The 18,291-nt window shown below is 45.4% G+C and overlaps 1 protein-coding gene across 5 annotated transcripts in view; it reads right to left on the reverse strand.

Moving 5' to 3' along the window:
* LOC138377518 (solute carrier family 23 member 1-like) overlaps nt 1–18,291 on the reverse strand; it is a 44,718-nt gene that overhangs the window by 10,130 nt on the left and 16,297 nt on the right. For 3 of the 5 annotated variants that reach the window (XM_069462512.1, XM_069462513.1, XM_069462517.1), the window contains exons 4-9: nt 15,911–16,070; nt 12,551–12,673; nt 5,361–5,542; nt 4,012–4,132; nt 2,713–2,869; nt 1,753–2,006 (exon numbers count right to left, since the gene is read on the reverse strand). In XM_069462512.1, coding sequence (XP_069318613.1) covers nt 1,753–2,006; nt 2,713–2,869; nt 4,012–4,132; nt 5,361–5,542; nt 12,551–12,673; nt 15,911–16,070 — 997 coding nt within the window. The remainder of the gene's footprint in view (nt 1–1,752; nt 2,007–2,712; nt 2,870–4,011; nt 4,133–5,360; nt 5,543–12,550; nt 12,674–15,910; nt 16,071–18,291) is intronic. The other 2 variants (XM_069462516.1, XM_069462514.1) reach the window with 2 other exon arrangements.

The following is an 18,291-nucleotide window of genomic DNA, read 5'->3' on the forward strand; positions in this document are numbered from 1 at the left end:
CCTTCAGCCTAATTTCCCCCCAAACATGGGGAGAACCAAGAAGTGGCCAGAGCTCGTCATTGCAGAGATGCAACATGAAGCACTACCTCAAAGGCCACAAGGGGGAAGTGTGAGTCCACAAAAGCAAGTGGTCTTTGCACCTGTGTCTCTTTCAGGGTTAGTCTTAAATCTCCTACTTGATTTGTAGCTTGCTCTGTGTCTACGCATCTTTCCTGCTCCTTCTCTCTCCTCTAAAGGGCCTTACTTTAGAAATGATACGTCAAAGAAATGTTTGTTCTGTTTATTGAAATACAGTGCTCTGTTCTGCATGAGATTTGTCCCTGTCAGCAGGAAAGGAAATATTTGCTGCTTTATACTTACATAGCTCTCCCCTGCTATATTTTGGTGTGAGTTCATGGCCCTCCTGTAGGAAAATGTCCCCACATCTGCACTAAAGGCTTTGAAACCTCAGGCACATCTCAAAGTGTTCACAGTGTCACAGGACCCAGGACTTGATGTAGGGGGAGGTGTCAGCTCAGCTATTTGCTCACAGATTTTAGCTCTGCCATGTGCTAGAGGCCACGCGGGGCACAGAGTTGGGCGGAGCTGATGCTGGGAAGATGCGATGCCACCAGGCTGCACTTCGAAATCAGCCGGGGAGCTGTAAGGAAATGCAACGTGGAGTGTGTGCGTGGGGAGGATCTGTATTTTTCCAAAACTCACAGGACTTGTGCTGGAACCACTGCAAAGACACAGCGCAGCATGTGGAAAGCAATATTCACATTAAATACTAATTTTGGAAACCAATATTATTAAATACTAATTTTTCTAAGTCATCTTAGAAAGCGCCATAAATCCATGGCCCTGAGAATGGCAGAAAGAGGACAGGAAAGGAGGTGTGGATATTGAGTAAACAGAACCCACTGGTGAGGGCGTGGGACAGTGAGAAGCTGCAGGTGACAGGGGTGACTGTGTGGACTCACTAAGACAAGGACTGCAGGAGGAGAAGCCAGGATGGGGCATGTGCTGCCAGGTGGGGCTGGCCAGGGCGCAGCCGAATATTCAGGTTTGGATCTCCCACACGGGGCTGGGCCAGAGGTGACAGACCTGCCACCTGAACTGCAGGAAAGGAAGTGAGGACTTTCTTCAGTACTTAGAAACCCAGTGGCACCTGCCAGGGCCAGTTGAATTTCTGCCTGTGGAGTCTCCACAACACAAGAAGGCCAAGTGTGGAAGGTAGAATCCTGGCCCCTCAAAGAGGCCCAGGCCCTAATCCCTGAACCTGTGAATATGTCACCTTGCACAGCAAAAGGGACTTTGCAGAAGTGCTTAAGGGCCTGGAGATAGGGAGGGAAGCCTGCATTATCCAGGTGGGCCCAGTTTAACTCCATGAATCCTTACAAGCAGAGAACCTCTCCTGGCTGTGGGAGGGGGAGATCCAACCACGAAGAATGGTCGCAGAGATGCAGCCTCGCGGGCTCTGCAGATGGAGGCAGGGGCCGAGAGCCCAGGAACGTGGCAGCCTCTAGATGCTGGAAAAGGTGAGAAAATGGATCCCCCTAGGGAGCGGGATGCAGCTCTGTCAACACCTCGATATTAGCCCTGTGAGACTCGAATCCAACTTCTGACCTCCAGATCAGTAAGATAATAACTTCGGGCAGTTTGGAGCCACTATGTCTGTGATAATTTGTTACAGCCGAGACAGGAAACCCACGCACGGGGTGGCAGACTCGGGCGCCCAGCCCGCCCCGGAGCCGCCCTCAGCAGCCTTACCTTGGTGATGCCCAGAGCCCCGACATTCTCGCTGAAGGACGTGGTGCCGTTCCCGGACCCCCAGGCCCCCGCCAGCAGGCAGCCGAGGCCCTCGATGCCGACGCCCCGGTTGATGGCGTGTTTCGGCGGGGGCGGGGCCCCCACCAGCCGGGCGCAGGCGTGGTAATCACCTACCGACTCCAGCATGGACGAGATCACCCCCGCGATGATCCCAAAGACCCCCGCCACGCTGACAGTGGGGACGCCCCACTGTCCTGCAAATGCAAGGCAGAGGGAGCGTTAATTCAGAACATGAGAAGCTGCTGAAGCCCAAATAATTTCTTTGCCAGAGGGGTCCTGGGAAAGCTTTAAAGACTGGGCAGGGTGTCTTTCAACCCTCACAACTGTCCAGAGGCCCTGGCTTGGATTCCTGCCTTACTGCTCCTCCCTGGGGGTGGGTCTGATGCCCAGGACTTGAGGTCACTGTGCACAAAAAGAGCCACCAACAGGTCTCTTCCTAGCAGGGCCTTGAAGTTTTTGGAAGTTGAGAGTCTTAGTCAGGGAAGCCCTAGGTCCACGGTCCCTGCCTGGAACCTATTACTCATACAGCCTGAGCCAAGACCTGCGGGAAAAGGTCTCCCCAGGCCTCCCCAGGCCTCCCGTGTGTGAGAGCCACCAGACCCAAGAGGAGACCCAAAGCTCTGGCTGGGAGGTTGGGTTCTGAGCAATGTGCAGGAGGAGGGATGTAGCCAGCTCTGAGCTAGGCTCCCACTGCCAGGGGACTCCTAGGACCACCGGGGTCTCCTTCCTCTCTTAGCAGTCTGATACAGACTCCCTGGGGCCCATCCCTCCTCTCCTCCTCAGTCCCCCAGAGAAGATCCCTCCCCCATCCCTGTTCAACCTCCATCCAGAGCCCTGGGCCCCTGGAAAGTTCCGGCAAACTTGTGTCCCAAGCAAGAAGGGGCGCGGTCTTCTCATCACCTGGGTAAGGGAAGCGAAACCAAGGGGCCTGGCTCAGGACGCTGCCTTTGGTATCGGTGCGGGCCCCGTACCCGTAGGCTGAGGAGTCCGTGGGGAGGGCGTTGCTGACGGTGAGTATGAAGCAAATGAACCAGGAGATGCAGAGGGGCAGCAACACCTGTGGGGAGCCAGAGTCACATGTGCCTGGCCCCGCCCACCATGCACCTGCATCCTCCCTCCCCCCCCCCGAACCTGCCCCAGGTGTGGGCAAAGGAGGGCTCTCAGGAAAGCCTTGAAATGAGCGAGTGTTGTGCTACTGACCCTTCCAGACACAACAGGAATCCAGCGTGTCAATGAATAAATGAGCACACTAAAGGGACAGGCTAGAACATAAACTATGGAGAGACCTTGTCAAATTGGGGCAGAAATGTCCAGTAAATTGGGCACAGCCTGGGCCAGAAGGATGACGAGATGGCTCTTTCCACTGTTTGTCGACCACGTGAACTTGGAGCAAACTCTCTGAGCCTCAGTTTTCTCATCTGTACAATGGACTTACGATCACTGCCCAGCAGAGCCTGAAACCCTGCGGGGTTTCTTAAATGACGCCCTCAGATACATAACTTTTAAATATCTGGTGGTGGGACTCCAAAAACCTGTATTTTTGGCAAAGTCCCCAAGTGATTCTTAGAATTTTAGAATCACTGGCTTGCAGGGTTGTTGAAAGATCAATGAGATCATTATGTGAAAGTGCCTTATCTGAGAAATGCAGTTTACAGTCAAATTAAACCTGGAAACGTATCTACCTTGTTGATAGCTACACCCACTTGACAGGGTGGTGTGAATCTAACAGGGAAGGCTCTGAAAAAGGAGGCACCATCATCGTCCCGGGTGTCCAGACTGCCAGAGAGCCACTGAGAGAGACCCCCAGCTGAGAGACTTGGCTGAGGCCAGGCTGCCTCAGGCCCTCGGTTCTACGTAATAGAGGTGAACTTGGCTGTCTCCCCAGTACCCTGCTCTGAGGACAGGCCAGGAACACAAGAAGGCTCTGCCACACCGGTGCCCAGAGCAGCGGCCTAGGTGGGCTCTGTGCTCCTGAAGGAGAAGTCGAGGGATGACCTCAATTCCACTCACAGCCAGGGGCACTCTCACTCCGCAGCCTCCTCCCGGCGTCCTTCCCCCATAGGTTAAGGAAGGCCGAGGAGAAGAGGCCACTGCAGATGGGGGAGCACTTGATCTGGGCCCACCTGGGCACAGAGAGGCTGCTCTGTGCTCCCCAGGTGAGTCAACTAAGAACGGAAGAGGGTGGGGGCTGCTTCTTACAGGGAAGGCCTGAAAGAGGTAGAACCTGGAGGTGTGGCACTTCTTCTCTCCTCCATAAGCAGGCACGGGCACCGCGATGTTTTTCAGGTACTGAGAAAACAGCACGATGAGGAAGATGGTCCTAAAACAGAAACAAACAGCCACATCCAAGCTGGCGAGCTGGGGCACGTCCTGAGAGTGTCACATGAGGCTTTGGGGGTGGTTCAGGAAGCTGAGCCACCATGTGTCTCTGGGACCAGTGGCCTTGCTTGGAGGGTCCCCATCTGGGTCCCTCTCTGCAGCACAGGCAGAGTCCTGCCATCTCTGAAAACACGGGGAGGTCTAAGGGAAGTAAGCTGTAGGCAGCTGGTTAGACTCAGCAGTTAGAGCCAGTGAGGTCAGAGTCAGGAAACTGTCTCATCTTCCAGGTCACTCTGCAGGACTGATGGTCCTCACACCTCACACCTTAGACTACAAGGGACAGAGTGAATGAGAGTGTTCAGTATCATCCCCAAGTCCCTCCAAAGGTCAGTGTAGGTCAGGCATCGTGGCTCACGCCTGTAATCCCAGCACTATGGGAGGCCAAGGCAGGAGGATCACTTGAGGCCAGGCGTTCAAGACCAGCCTAGCCAACATAGCAAGACCCTATCTCTACAAAAAATTAATTGGGCATCATTCTGTGTACCTGTAGTCCTGCCTCAGGAGGCTGAGGCAGGAGGCTTGCTTGAGCCTAGGAGTTTGAGGCTGCAGTGAGCTGTGACCAGGCCACTGCACTCCAGCCTGGGTGACAGAGCAAGACCCTGTCTTTAAAATAAAATAATAAAAATAAATTTAAAAAAAAATTTTAAAAAGATCAGTGTAGACCTTGAGGCCCAGCTGACCGTCATGACACCCTCCTCTGCACACAAACAGCACCCCGTGACTCTCACCACTGTCTGCTGGTATTATAGGTACTGGTATCCAAGTCTTACCTCTCGCTTGGACTGTTACATGCTTGAGAGCTGGGGTCATGTCTTTGCACCCTTTTCAGATGCCAGGGGCTTACAGACATTTGCTTAACAAAAACCTAGTTGGCAAGGGGCCAGTAGGATTAATGTTTTGTGAACATTACGTATCCTCTAGTTACGCTAGATCCACTAAGTATCCACTAAGGATACCTGTAATTAACTCATCTGTGAGTACGAATAAGATAATAATTAGCAGTAATAATTATAAGTAGCAACTTTGATGCTTCTTAAGTTATGATAATGTCTGTGAAAGTCTTTGTAAACCACAAGAGGTTGCCAATATCCAGGACTCCTATTATTGTCACGGGGTGATCGTCCACCAAAGAGAACGCAGATGGCACTTCATCCCCAGGGAGTACTTACATGGCAGAAATCCCCCAATGGATCCCGGCGTCACGGCTCACAGTATCGAAGAGAGGCAGGGCCACCAGAGAGATGGTCGGAGCAATGGTCAAGGGGCCGATGAAGCGCATGAGAAAGCCAATGAGGCCTGAGAAGCCCACCAGCATCTGAATACAGGAAGCCACCATGATTGCGCCCTGCAACTAGTGCGCAAGAAAGAGGTGCTCAGGAGCCTTAAAGCCTGAGGCAGGACTGTGGGCCTCAGCCAGCCCAGGCCACTGCTAAATCTGGTCACCGCTAGGTGGCAGTGCAGGGGCAAGGCTGGACCCCAAAAGAACTGAAGGAAGGAGAGCTCCACTCTCACTCCTCCCTCCAGTCTGTTTTTCCAACTGCCTGTTGGACATTTTCACTTTACATGAAGCTTTTCAGGAGATGGGCTTCACAATTACTTATTGACCATCGTCATGATGACGATGATGATGATGATGGTGACATAGCACTAGCATGCTCAGTAGTGTATTCAACATCTTGCTGCTGTATTTTTCTGTTTTCTTACATTCTACTGCAGGGGTCAGCAAACTTTTTCTGTAAAGGACCAGAGAGTGACTATTTTAGGCCTCTTAGCCATATGGGCTCTGCCGCAACTTTTCCAGACAAGATGTGAACAAATGAATGTAACCGTGTTCCAATAAAACTTTATTTATAGACACTGAAATTTGCATTTCACATAATTTTGACATGTCATGAAATATTATTCTTCTTTTGATTTTTTTTTTAACCATTTAAAATGTAAAAGCACTCTTAGCTTGTAGGCTGTCTGTTCAAAAGGAGATGACAGGCCAGATCTGGTTCTTGGGCTGTGGATTGCCAACTTCCGATCTACTGGATTGAGTTTGCTTTAGTTCCCCTTTTTTCTTTACTAGTTTGAATGTTTTACCTTCTATTTTATTCTTTTAGAAGTCATTCTTAGCTTTTTAAGGTGAGAATACTTAACAAAGTCTACAGTTAAATAAGATTTCTAGCTTCCTTTCTAATAATAATACAATGACCTTAGAAAACTTTAATTTCTACCACCATCCTTCTGTTTTCCATACTATCATTGTCAAATATTTGTTTATTTTTCCACTGCTCTTGGTAATTATTACATTTTTATTATATTTTCCTATAATCAATGCTTATTTAGATTTACCTAATGCTATGAAGTGAATATTTGTGTCCCCCTAAAATTCATATGCTGAAGCCCTTACCCCCAGTGTGATGGTATTGGAAGATGGAGCCTTTGGGATGAAATTAGGTTTCGATGAGGTCATGAAGATGAGGCATAGACTTAGTGCCCTTATAAGAAGAGGAAGATCTTGATATCTCTCTCTCTCTCTCTCTCTCTCCCCCCATGCACCAAGGAAATGCTATGTGAAAACACAGATAGAAGGCAGTCATCCGAAAGCCAGGAAGAGGGTCCTCACTATAAACCTGACCATGCTGGCACCCTGATCTCAGGCTCCAGAACTGTGAAAAAATAAATTTCAGTGTTTAAGCCACCCCATCTATGGTTTTGGTTTTTATTCTTGTCTCGCTATGCTGCCCAGTCTGGTCTCAAATTCCTGGACTCAAGTGATCCTCCTCCATCAGCCTCCTAAGTAGCTAGGACTACAGTCATGAGCCACCATGCCTATGATATTTTGTTGTGACAGCCCAAGATGACTAATACACGTATATTTGTACCCATATATTCCTCTGCTCACTACAGCTTTTTTTCTACCACTCTTTCATTTGAGATTTCATTTCCTTTTTACTGAAGTTTATCCTTTAGTAATTATTGCAACAAAGGTCTGTGACTGATAAACTCTCTTTGTTTACCTAAAACTGTCTTTATTTTGCCATCAATCTTGCATAATGTGGAATTCTACAGTTGGGAACAGAATTATAAGATGACAATATTTTCTCTTAGCATTCTGAAAATATTCCATTGTCTTCCAGCTTCTATTGTTACTACTGTGAAGGCTACTGAATGTCCAATGCTATTCTTTTCTAGGTAGTTTTTCTTTTCTTATTACTTCTAAGATTTTCTCTTTATATTTGGTATTTCAGTTTAATTAATTGTGAATTTACTTTTATTTATTCCCCTTAGGACTTGGTGTGCTTATTTTTGATCTCAGTATTCATATCTGTTATCTGTTCTACACTATCATTAGCCATTATGTCTCTTCCAAGGCTGCCACTTTTCTATTTTCTCATTATCACCTTCAGGAATTCTTATTAGATGCAAGTTGGACTTCTTATGATAGCTTCAGCTTTTTTTTTTAGATGTAGGGTCTCACTATGTTGCCCAGGCTGGAGCACAATGGTGTGATCATAGCTCACTGTAACCTCAAACCCTGGGCTGAATCCTCCTGCCTCAGCCTCCCAAGTAGCTGGGACTACAGGCATATGTCACCTTGCCCAGCTAATTTTTTTATTTTTTGTAGAGACAGGGTCTCAGTATGTTGCTCAGGCTAATCTTGAACTCCCGGGCTCAAGCAATCCTCCCACTTTGGCCTCCCAAAGTGCTGGGATTATAGGCATGAACCATGGTGCCCAGTCTAGCTTGACATTTCTTAACCTCTGTTTCACATTTCCTATCCTCTATTTCACATCTCCCATATTTTTATTTCTCACTGTTGAATTCAGGACTATTTCCTTAGATAATCTTTCAGTTTGTTAGTCTCCCTTCAGCTGTGTCTAAATGCTGTTTAATTCATTAAATGCATTTTTAAATTGCAATGACTTTTTTAATTATTAAAGTTTTATTTGGTTCTATTTTCAAATTTCCTTATTCTTATTTCATTTTATCTTCTGGATTATGGTTTCTATTGCTTCTTGACTCTCTTTAATTATTTTTTTTTTTTTTGAGACAGAGTTTTACTCTGTTACTCGGGCTACAGTGCAGTGACATCATCATAGTTCACTGCAGCCTCAAACTCCTGGGCTCAAGCAATCCTATCTCAGCCTCCAGAGTAGCTGGGGCTGCAAGCATGCACCACCATGCCCAGCTAATTTTTCTATTTTTTGTAGAAACGGGGTCTTTCTCTTGCTCAGGCTGGTCTTGAACTCCGGGCCTCAAGCAATCCTCCCACCTCTGCCTCCCAAAATGCTAGGATTGCAAGCATAAGCCACTGCCCCCAGCCTCTCTTCAATTATTTTTAAAGTACTGATTTAATATCCTCATTTAAGTTGTTCTATTAGTTCTTATTTCTTCTTATTATCTCTTATAATACATTATTGCCTTGTGTGAAATGATAAAATTTATGTCTGTGAGCTCATCTTCAGGGGAATTATTTTTTTTCCTGTGGGAGCTTGTGTGCCTTACAATGTGGAAGTATCACTAAAGAATAATTTTGTATTTTCTTTTGCCAAGAGCCACAGGTATTTCATTGACAAGATCCATTTCTACTTTAATTTCCGAGCTTGAGGGTCTTTCCACCACACCCACATATGTTGCAGAGTTGGAGTCTTTATTTCTCATGTGAATCCATGTTCCAGCAGTTCCCATAGACCCCTGGGCAGAACAAAACTTTTCTTGGTAATTCCCAGGGATGGTGGGATTATCATAGGCCCCTATTCACTGACTGGGATGCTCTTTCATGATCTGTTTGACCATTAAAACCCAAGTTCCTAGCCATTGGTCCTATATTTGAGTCTGACTCTTTAACCCACCATCATAAACTGATTCTGGCTGTAATTCCCATCTTTGTTTCTAGAAAGTGGAATTTTCCTTTGGTTTTGAGCTCAAGCATACATTCAAAAACATAGTTCATCCAGAATTTTTATGTGTTGGTGATGTGAGTGGAACCTCTGTTAGCTCAAACTACCATGACATTGGAAGGTGAAGTTTAAATTGGTCTAATGTATTGAAAACTGAACTTACCATCTCTTCCCACAGTTTTCTACTTTTTCTGTTACCACCATTTCCTCAAAAACAGTTCACTTTTACTTCTCCATTACTTCTTGTATCCTAGTGAGTGGTAACATTTCTACTGTTTCTATGTTTACATCACTTTCATCCGTGACTAGTGCTGTGATGCACAGTTGGTCTGCTGGCCACGGTTTCAAGCCTGGAGATACGTGTGGATAAATAGAACTCACTGAAACATGGAGAATCTGCTTTCTATCCCAGTAGGCTGACTCAGTAAATTAAACTAATCAATCAATTATTAAATAATAAAATGAGGTTGAAACTTGTAAGAACTTTCTCTTGTTTACAGCACTGGTGAAAAACACCAGACCAGCAGAGGGAGCTAAAGTAGCACGGATAAGACGGGGTTTGCGGCTCACTGTTGACACCTGGGGGCAATACGGAGAAAAACAGCGGCTCTGATGCCCTCAGACCCCGGCAAGAGAAGCCCCTGCCCTGCACCTTGGGTTTGAGAGCAGGGGTGGGCAAACTTTCTATAAAAGGCCAGAGAGTAAATATTTGAGATTTTTGTGGGCCACATGGGGTTTCTAATGCAATTAAAAAAAAAAAAAACCTTTAAAAATATAAAAACCCTTCTTAATTCACAGGCAGTAAAAAAACAGGCCGCCAGCTGGATTTGGTCCAAAAACCATACTTTGCAGGCTCCTGCTTTAGAGGACTCTGTATATCACAAGCACAAAAATAAACAGTGAATATATTGAGGAAAACACGAAGGCCTCTGTCACTTGGGGTCCAGGGCTCAGTGCAGGCACAGCAGGACCCATATCCCTAAACATCCGCTAATACTGTTCAGGCCCCAGGGACACTCCTTTCCATAACGGCTGCCCACTGTTCTCAAAACACCAGGCAGCTGCTTCTGAAGGCAGTGAGGGTTGTGAGTCGGGCCAGAGCAGTGCTGGAGGCGGACACTGCATCAGAACCCAGGAGAGTTGAGCAGCAGCAGTGCTCAGGGCGGAGTAAAGACAAATCAACTAGCTGGATCTTTCTTCTTGGACAGGATGAAGGCAACAGACCTGCATAAGGAATTGTGGTTCTCGGTAGCGCTGAATGTAGGGAAACCCTGCCCCTGGCTTCTAGCATAGCAGATGCTTAGTTTGAATTTACCAAAGCCAAATAAAGGCTCCCTGGGGGACAGCAGAAAAACATAAAACAGCCCCACAAACCCACAAACCACAGGTGTGCTGTGATTCATTCTATTGGTGAGATAATAGGAACAGGCTTCACTGAAGAAGTCCATTCTGATTTGGAAAAGGTGGCGTAACACATGCCCTCCTGAGATTGGCCAATCAGTGTAGCGAAACTTTACAGCCTGTCAGCTTAACAAGTGAAGGCCTTGGGTGCATCTTGGCCTGGAGCTGCGAGGCACAGTTCTTTAAAGAGCAAAACACCTTCTTAACTTTGGGTGCATCCCTAGATAAAAAGGAAGCACAGAGATTTGATGGTATTATTAAGTCCACCCACATCAGGTGCACTTTTGGACTGTATGTCAGAGTACAGGCACATGAAAAAGGCTGTTTTTCAAAGTGAAGGAGAGTGGCAGAAGTGTCTGGCTGAAATTCACAAGTTAGGGCTGGGGCTGGTCTATTGCAGCCTCACAGGCACGGTGCTCCCAAACTATCAAAAGCACAGGCAAAAGAGTCTACACTGAGTGAGGACTGGCCCTGCAGAGGCCAGGTGTTCAGCACTGACATGGGGCTTTGGGTGCAGGTGTGGCCTAAGGTGGCTGCTCGATCACTCTCCCTTTGAAAGAACATTACTAAGAAATCCACTACTGGGCACTGTTTGGGATTAGACCACTACTGACTGGCTCCCAATAACTCTAGGATCAGAGATCCCAATTATGTCTTGAATGATGTCAGAAAGACATTCAAATGAGAAATGGCCTCATCAACAAAATTTGCTGATGAAAGGGAAATAGTTATATTCAGGAAAAGAAAAGACAACTACACAGGAGAGGTTTATAGGATCCACGGGCAAGTGGTAGTCCCTATCGTCTAGAGCAGACAAAACCTTACAGGACAATCTAACACCAGCGAGAGACTTGGGTGCCATGGTGTGAATCTTTGAATTCGGAAGCACTAGTTGGCGTCTTACTAAAGGTGCTACTCAAGCAACTGAGAAAGCTGGGCCTGGAAGCGTGTGACATTCTGCCAGCCAACAGAAGGATCCCAATGGAAGAAGGATGGTAAGTGTAAGTCAGGCCAGTGGACCAAGTTACGTGTGATGTGGTGACTTTGCACATGTGAATACTGCCCGCCATTATCCCCTATAGAATTATAGAGATTCTTGGGCCGTAGCCAATGGACTAACTGTTTAATCTGGCAAGTGAATCACAGAAAGCTCTGTTTAAATTTGCCCCCTTTTGTGGGATAGGACTTTATAGTCAAATCTCAGATATTGGTTGTTCATGTTGATGTTCCTTAGTCTTGAAAAGAAGGAGGGAAGTATGACTTTGAATGTAGTCACTACAGTCCACGGGATGACACCTTGGGCCACAAGCCATCTCACAAACAGCATAATCCCCATCTCCATCTGAAGCCACCTTTGTTGCCCAGGATGGTCCAGATTGCTAGCAGCAGTGGGCTCATGTGCCTTTGGTGGGAGAATATACTTTGAGGGGATCCAGGCCAGCACAGAGCTGGCAGGCTGCCTATACTGGACACATCACAGAGCAAGGGAAATTTAAAGATTTTTTTAAACTGGTATTGACAGAGTTTCTGGTTTGAGCTTTGCCTATTCTGCAGCTGAAGATCTGGCCCAGATTACTGTAAAAAGACTGGCAACCCAGACTGCCCACCAACACGAATAGCAACATCCATGTCGGCACCTCGTGGGTCACTTCTCACGGCACCACCCAGGCGAGAGTGGACCAACAAGTACGACATCGAGTGATCTTTTCACATGTCATATCATTTCCCCAAAACAGTAAAATTTTTAAAAAATTGGAATGTGTGCTTAAAGCAAAATGCTGGTGACAAAAGCATAAAGAGCTGGCCTTCTAGGGCAGGAGGGGCACAAGAGCAAGCATTATCCAAGGGACAGGTTGAGAAATAAGGAGGTAAGGAAACCCTATTTTTCCAGGACTAGGGATTTGATTGTCTTCCCTAAGGTAGGAATAATATCAATCCATTTAATTTCACTTGTTGGAACTCAGATGGTATTTATGGGCTGATTGGAAAGTCCCGTATTTTCAAGATACATCCTACCCGGCAGAGACGACCCAGTTACAATATACATGCATTAAGTCATTTGAAAGTACCTTGGGGAAAGACACATGAAGAGGTTTCACAGTGTTGCTTTTGTTGCCCACTATTTGAAGGACAGCAGAGAAGGACTCAAAACCCCCTCCTCTGATCGGAGCAAGGGAATGGGCCAAGGGCTCCTGGTGGGAAAAAGAAAGACAATAGCAGAAAGAGCTGGAGCCAGCAGACCAATTCCTGTACCAAATGATGCCACTTTTGCCCTTTACATTTAAAATAAGTTGGTAATAAAATTATTTCTTAGCCATATTTCTAGATATATCTTCAGTCTGGGATGAAAGGGGCTGGCATCGTTGTTGATTCTACCAAACTGGAACACATCTAACATTGTTGTCTTAATAAAACTGGAGCCAGAGTATACTTGGCTGCATTGAATGAGGAGAGAGAGAGAGAGCACTGTGAATGCAGCCAATTCCTAACGTGCTGCTGGCACTTCAGGACATAGTCTGCTGCTTGAACTTTTATGTGAGACTGTGATGGTTCATGGTCTAATTATGAGTTCACAGATCATTTACATGATACTCAATGAAATGAAAATCACGGAAACGATGATATCTAACAAAGTCTGTGTCAGGATATTGAACTTCAGTCACCAGTTAATATGGTAAGCACAGGGAAAACTGACCCAAGGAGGCCAAGTAGAACTACAGTTGAGGAGGAACAATTATAGTTCTCTCTAAGTCACTCAATAGCATCATAAAAAGGATACAAGTTTACTACCAGGATGGCTAAAATGAAAAACCTATAAAATGTTGGTGAGAATGTAAAATAACTGGAGCTCACCTACACTGCTGGTGGAAGTATAAATTGGAAACTCCACTTGGGCAACATATTTGGCAGTGCTTACCAAAGGTGGACACATGCACGCCCTGTGACCCAGCGATTCCACTACTAGGTGTACAATCAATTGAAGTACATACGTATGTTCACCTCAAGACAGGTACACAAATGCTCATAGCAGCACTATTTACAAAGCAAATAACTGAATATCACCTTAAAATCATAGTTCGGATAACATAGAATAGATAAATAAATTGCAGTATGTTTATATAATGGAATATTATTCAGCAAAGAGAATGAATAATCTACCACTACACAGAACAATATGGAAGAATCTTGCAAATGTAATGTTGATCGAAAGAAGTCAGACACAATTGAGCATGTACTGCGTGGTTCCACATGCAAAGTTCATGAATAGGCAAAACTAATCTGTGGTGTTAGAAGTCAGGATAGTGGTTAGGCTTGTGGGTGAGGTGAATGGAAGGAGGCTCGAGGGGGCAACTGGGGTCTTGGTAATGTCCTGTTTCTTGAGCCGGGTTACATGGCTAAGTTCAGCTTGTGGAAATTTATAGTGTTCATTTCTGTATGCTTGTTGACTTAAAAATTCATTTTAAAAGGTACCAGTTCAAACTTTGGAAGCAAGGGCGAAAAATAAAACTAGAGCAATATTAATATTATCAAGCGTAGAGTAGTAGTATTACACACTGAGATGTTTTGTAGATTCTGTTCCTTCTCACTGGTCAAATATAAGTAGGAATGGGAATCTCATTGTTTCCCCCATCTTCCATCTTCCTCCTTTGTATTTCACATACAGGGAGTAACAATTGTTGCAGCAATGAGGCTATGAGGACACTGAACGTGGGTCAGGGTGGGTTGAAGGATGGGCGCTGGCTGGTCTAAGGCTTGTGAGTTTGACTCCCAGAGGTCTCTAGGGAGCCCACTCTGCTCTAGGTCCATAGCCCTCAATTCAGGAATGTCCTTCGTCCAGTTCCAGTGATCTTGGGGGAATTGGTGCGAAGGTAATAAATGAGGGCTGTATTCTTGCCTAAGCCAGCTACAGTGTGCTGGAGTCCCATTACCATGTTGTGCTGTGTCATGCTACCTTTGCTCCAGAGCAGGTGGTCCCTGGCATAGCTCCGGGCCAGCCCACACACCAATGCTACAGGTCTAGGTGTTTCAGGTAGATCTGGGAAGTAGATGGTTGGGCTCCCTAAAGATCTCAAGTGACCCTCACTCTCCCATACAATACCACCTACAACTGCACCCCACCCACGAGCCACCCCTCCACCCACCCACTTCAGGTGAGGATGCTGGAGTCTGGAAGCTATTGGGTCTGCTGGCCCTGAGGGTGTGGCTGATCTCTCTGCCAAGAATCCTGAGTGCACCGACTTCCTTCCCTACCATCTAGAAAAGGCAACCAGGAACACTGCCAAAGTTCACAGCCTGCTTCAAGGCCACCAGCTCCTCTCCCTAATGATACAATTGATTTCAGCAAGGATCAAGCTTCATGGTAGATGAACACAGGGGCACAATGGTCCAAAGTGGATAGACTAGGGGGACAGGTGGTACATGGGCACCGTATGTAACCTGAAATTCTGTGTCCCCCATAATAAGATGAAAAAAAAAAAAAGAATAGATGCATAACCTAAACTTTTGTACCCCCATAATATGCTGAAATAAAAAAAAAAAAAAAAAGAATAGAAATAAATAAATATAAATAAATAAATAACTAAAATAAAACCTTAAGGGTGAAATATTTAAATAAAGCATTCAATATGTTAATTAAAAAAAAAAAGTGGATAGACTAAGCAGGCAGCACCCCCCAACAGAATTGTGCTGAGCTCTGGTCCTGCATGTTGGTTTTCCCATTAACCTGAGCCTGCTATGGACATTTGTCAATATGGTGCTTGTGTATCTATGCAAAACTTGCAGCAGAGTGCCTGGAAAACCCTAAGTGCTCAGTAACCATGATCTGTTCCTACTACCATCATCACCATCATCTTCATCATCATCGTCATCACCATCACCAACACCATGATGTGTTTCTCTCCTCTTTGTAGTTCCAGCATTTAGCACGATTGATGCTTGGCACTTGCCAGGTGTTCAACTAATGATGTTTAATGAATTAATATAAAACAGGAGTAATACCCTCTGCCCTCTCTGCCTCCTGGGACTGGCTGGAGAAATGCTTGAACTCTTCCTCCTTGAAATATGCAAGTGTGTTTCCAAGAACACCCATTTCTCTGTCCTTCCTTTCCACCCTAGCAGCCCACACCCTCTCTTGCTCATCACTGTGATTTATTTTCTTCATTATACTTACAACTCCCTGACATTTGCCTTTTCTGTTTATTTGTTGAGGTATTTCTTTCTCTCCCTCCCACTCTACCCCACCACATGCACACATTAGGGCAATAGCTCCATGTGGGCAGCACCCTTGTCTGTCTGATCTACAGCAGTATCTTAAAGCCCAGGATCTTGCCTGGCAGGGAGTTGGATAATGAATGTTGAACAAATGAATCCACCCAGGAGTCCCCGTTGTGTACTCCTCCCCTCCTCCCACCCACCCCCTAGCCTGTTACCTCTCGGATCCTCTTCTGCCATTCCTCAATGAATTCTGGGGAGCTGGTGTTCACCTGGCTGGCATTGAGTGTCCACTCAGGGCACTTCCAGTCAGGAAGGGAGAGCATGGCCAGAGTGGGTGTCAAAAAAGCAAATGTCGCTCCCTGGAGAATGGGCAACCTGGCAGGAGGAGAAAGGATGCAGTTACCCATGACGTCCTCTAGCACTGGCCTGCCACTGGCCCGAAGGACTTGGGATTAAAGGCAAACCATCCACCCTGTCAGTGTGCCTCCGTCATCTTAGCCATCTCTTTATACTGGGCTCCACAAGGGCAGGGATTCATTACTTTTCATTTCCAACACTCCAGCGCTGAACCTGGTGCCACTGAAACGCTGCCAATGTTGGGTTTTATCATTTTTACTTTTTTTCTAGTTTTATAGGCGTGTAATGAAACCTTAACAAGTGTTAATTTGCATTTCATTAGGCCATGAATGATGTGCATTCATTTATGCGATTTTATGTCTGTTTTTCCTTGTCTATAAACTATCTACTCATTACACAGAATTCGGATACTGTCAAATTGATTTACAACAATTCTTTACTTAGGATAGTGAGCTTTATTTTCATTTCAAAAAAATATTTTTTGTTATTGTATGCAGCAATTCATTCCCAACCCAGAAATTATCTAAGGGAATATTCCAAAAATTTCAAATAGTTGAGCATTTTTCTAACTCATTTATATTATTTTCTTTGAAGATTATTCTATCTGGTTGGGATAGTGTGATATATGGGCTTTCTGCCTTTTTGTAATTGCTAAATATCTTTTATGTTCAAGACAAAGATGGGTTTCTTTCCATTTGTTTGCTTCAATGTATTACCATATCCTATCTTTAGGATCACACATTGTATCAATAAATTCTTCCTTCATTATTCTGTACTCAGACCTTCCAATTTAATTTTCCATTCATTCCTCCCCCCCTCCACCCCATTTTGTTAGGCATTCCCGTTTCTTTCCCATAACATCTTATCCGTACCCTTTTGTTTCTTAACCAGTCATATTTTCAAAGTCTTGACATAGTCTTTAACTACAATTCTTGATAGATATATACATAGATTTATATGTCTTACATTTCTGCTAGTTTTTCTTTTATGCACTTTTCTGTCACAAGTTTGGGATATATGCGCTCAGTTTCATTACCAGCCTTCCTTTCTTCTATAGCTCTTACCTTCTATGGTGACCTCGATCATATCTCAGTGCTCTTTTTTATTTCATAATTGATTTCATCTGCTACCATGATGGCAACCCCTATTTTTAAAATTTGCCCATGGGTATGATTCACTGTTATTCTCTGTGTGCCGTCTGACTTAAATGTCTCTTGACTGTTGATTAGAAAAACTCACAGCATTTTTGGCCTGGACCAGCCTTTTGAAACTTACCTAGCCTGGCCTTATCATTTTCTAGATAAGGGACGTGGGGGCCAAGGTCATAGCATTCCCTGGTGGCAGAATCACGCTGCACGCTGGGGTCTCCTCACTCACATGTGGGTTCCTCACTGCCCTGTGATGCTGAGGAAGAGCATGATGCAGATCTGTATCCACCTCTTAGCACCTGTGTGACCTAGGCATGTTGCCCAGCTGCCACAAGCCTCCATGTCCTCTTTGATAAAATAAAGATACTAGTGCTCCCCCAGAAAGTTGCTGTAAAGATTAAATATATGTAAATGCTTAATCCCATGTCTAGGGCATATAAGAGCTCAGTAAATAGCAGTAATTTTCATTATTTTATTATTCCCTGGGATATGTGGGTACTTCCTGAGAAGGTAGGCCACACAGGACATTTTCTTGAATGTTCTATCTAAGTAACTGCTATTACAACATGGACCTTTTTTACTGTTTTTGGCATTTCCCATCTCTTGCAGGTCGGTTCTCCAAGCTTTGTTTTCATGTCCCTGGTTTCCTTTTGTGTGGTTGGCAGGTCTAAGGCTGCGTCTCCGCATCGGCACCGCTTGGTCTGTGAGAGCTACTCGGCCCCTCAGCGTTCCACAGCCTCAGCTCGCCTCCTCCTCGCCGTCAGGATGTCTTCTGTCCTAGCCCTTCAAGTAGACAGTGTCTATCTGCTATAAGGGCTAATGCTAATATGTAAGGGTTAACGTTTGATGCCTGGCTCTCTTCACGTGGTGTCACAACATGTGTGAATTGGGATGGAGCTGCTTTTATTTGATCTACTAAACATTTTTGAAGATTATCTTTCTAGTATTGTTGGGTCTATTTCAGTAGGCTCTCTCTCGCTCTCTCTCTCTCTCCTGCTCTTCATTTTGCTTTTGTTTTGTTAGATTTGATTTGGAAGTGCTTTGGTAATGTCCCACAACTGCTGGGACATTAGCTATTTATTCATATCTCA

The sequence above is a fragment of the Eulemur rufifrons genome, chromosome 29, assembly GCF_041146395.1.
Source record: "Eulemur rufifrons isolate Redbay chromosome 29, OSU_ERuf_1, whole genome shotgun sequence".
Taxonomy (NCBI): domain Eukaryota; kingdom Metazoa; phylum Chordata; class Mammalia; order Primates; family Lemuridae; genus Eulemur; species Eulemur rufifrons.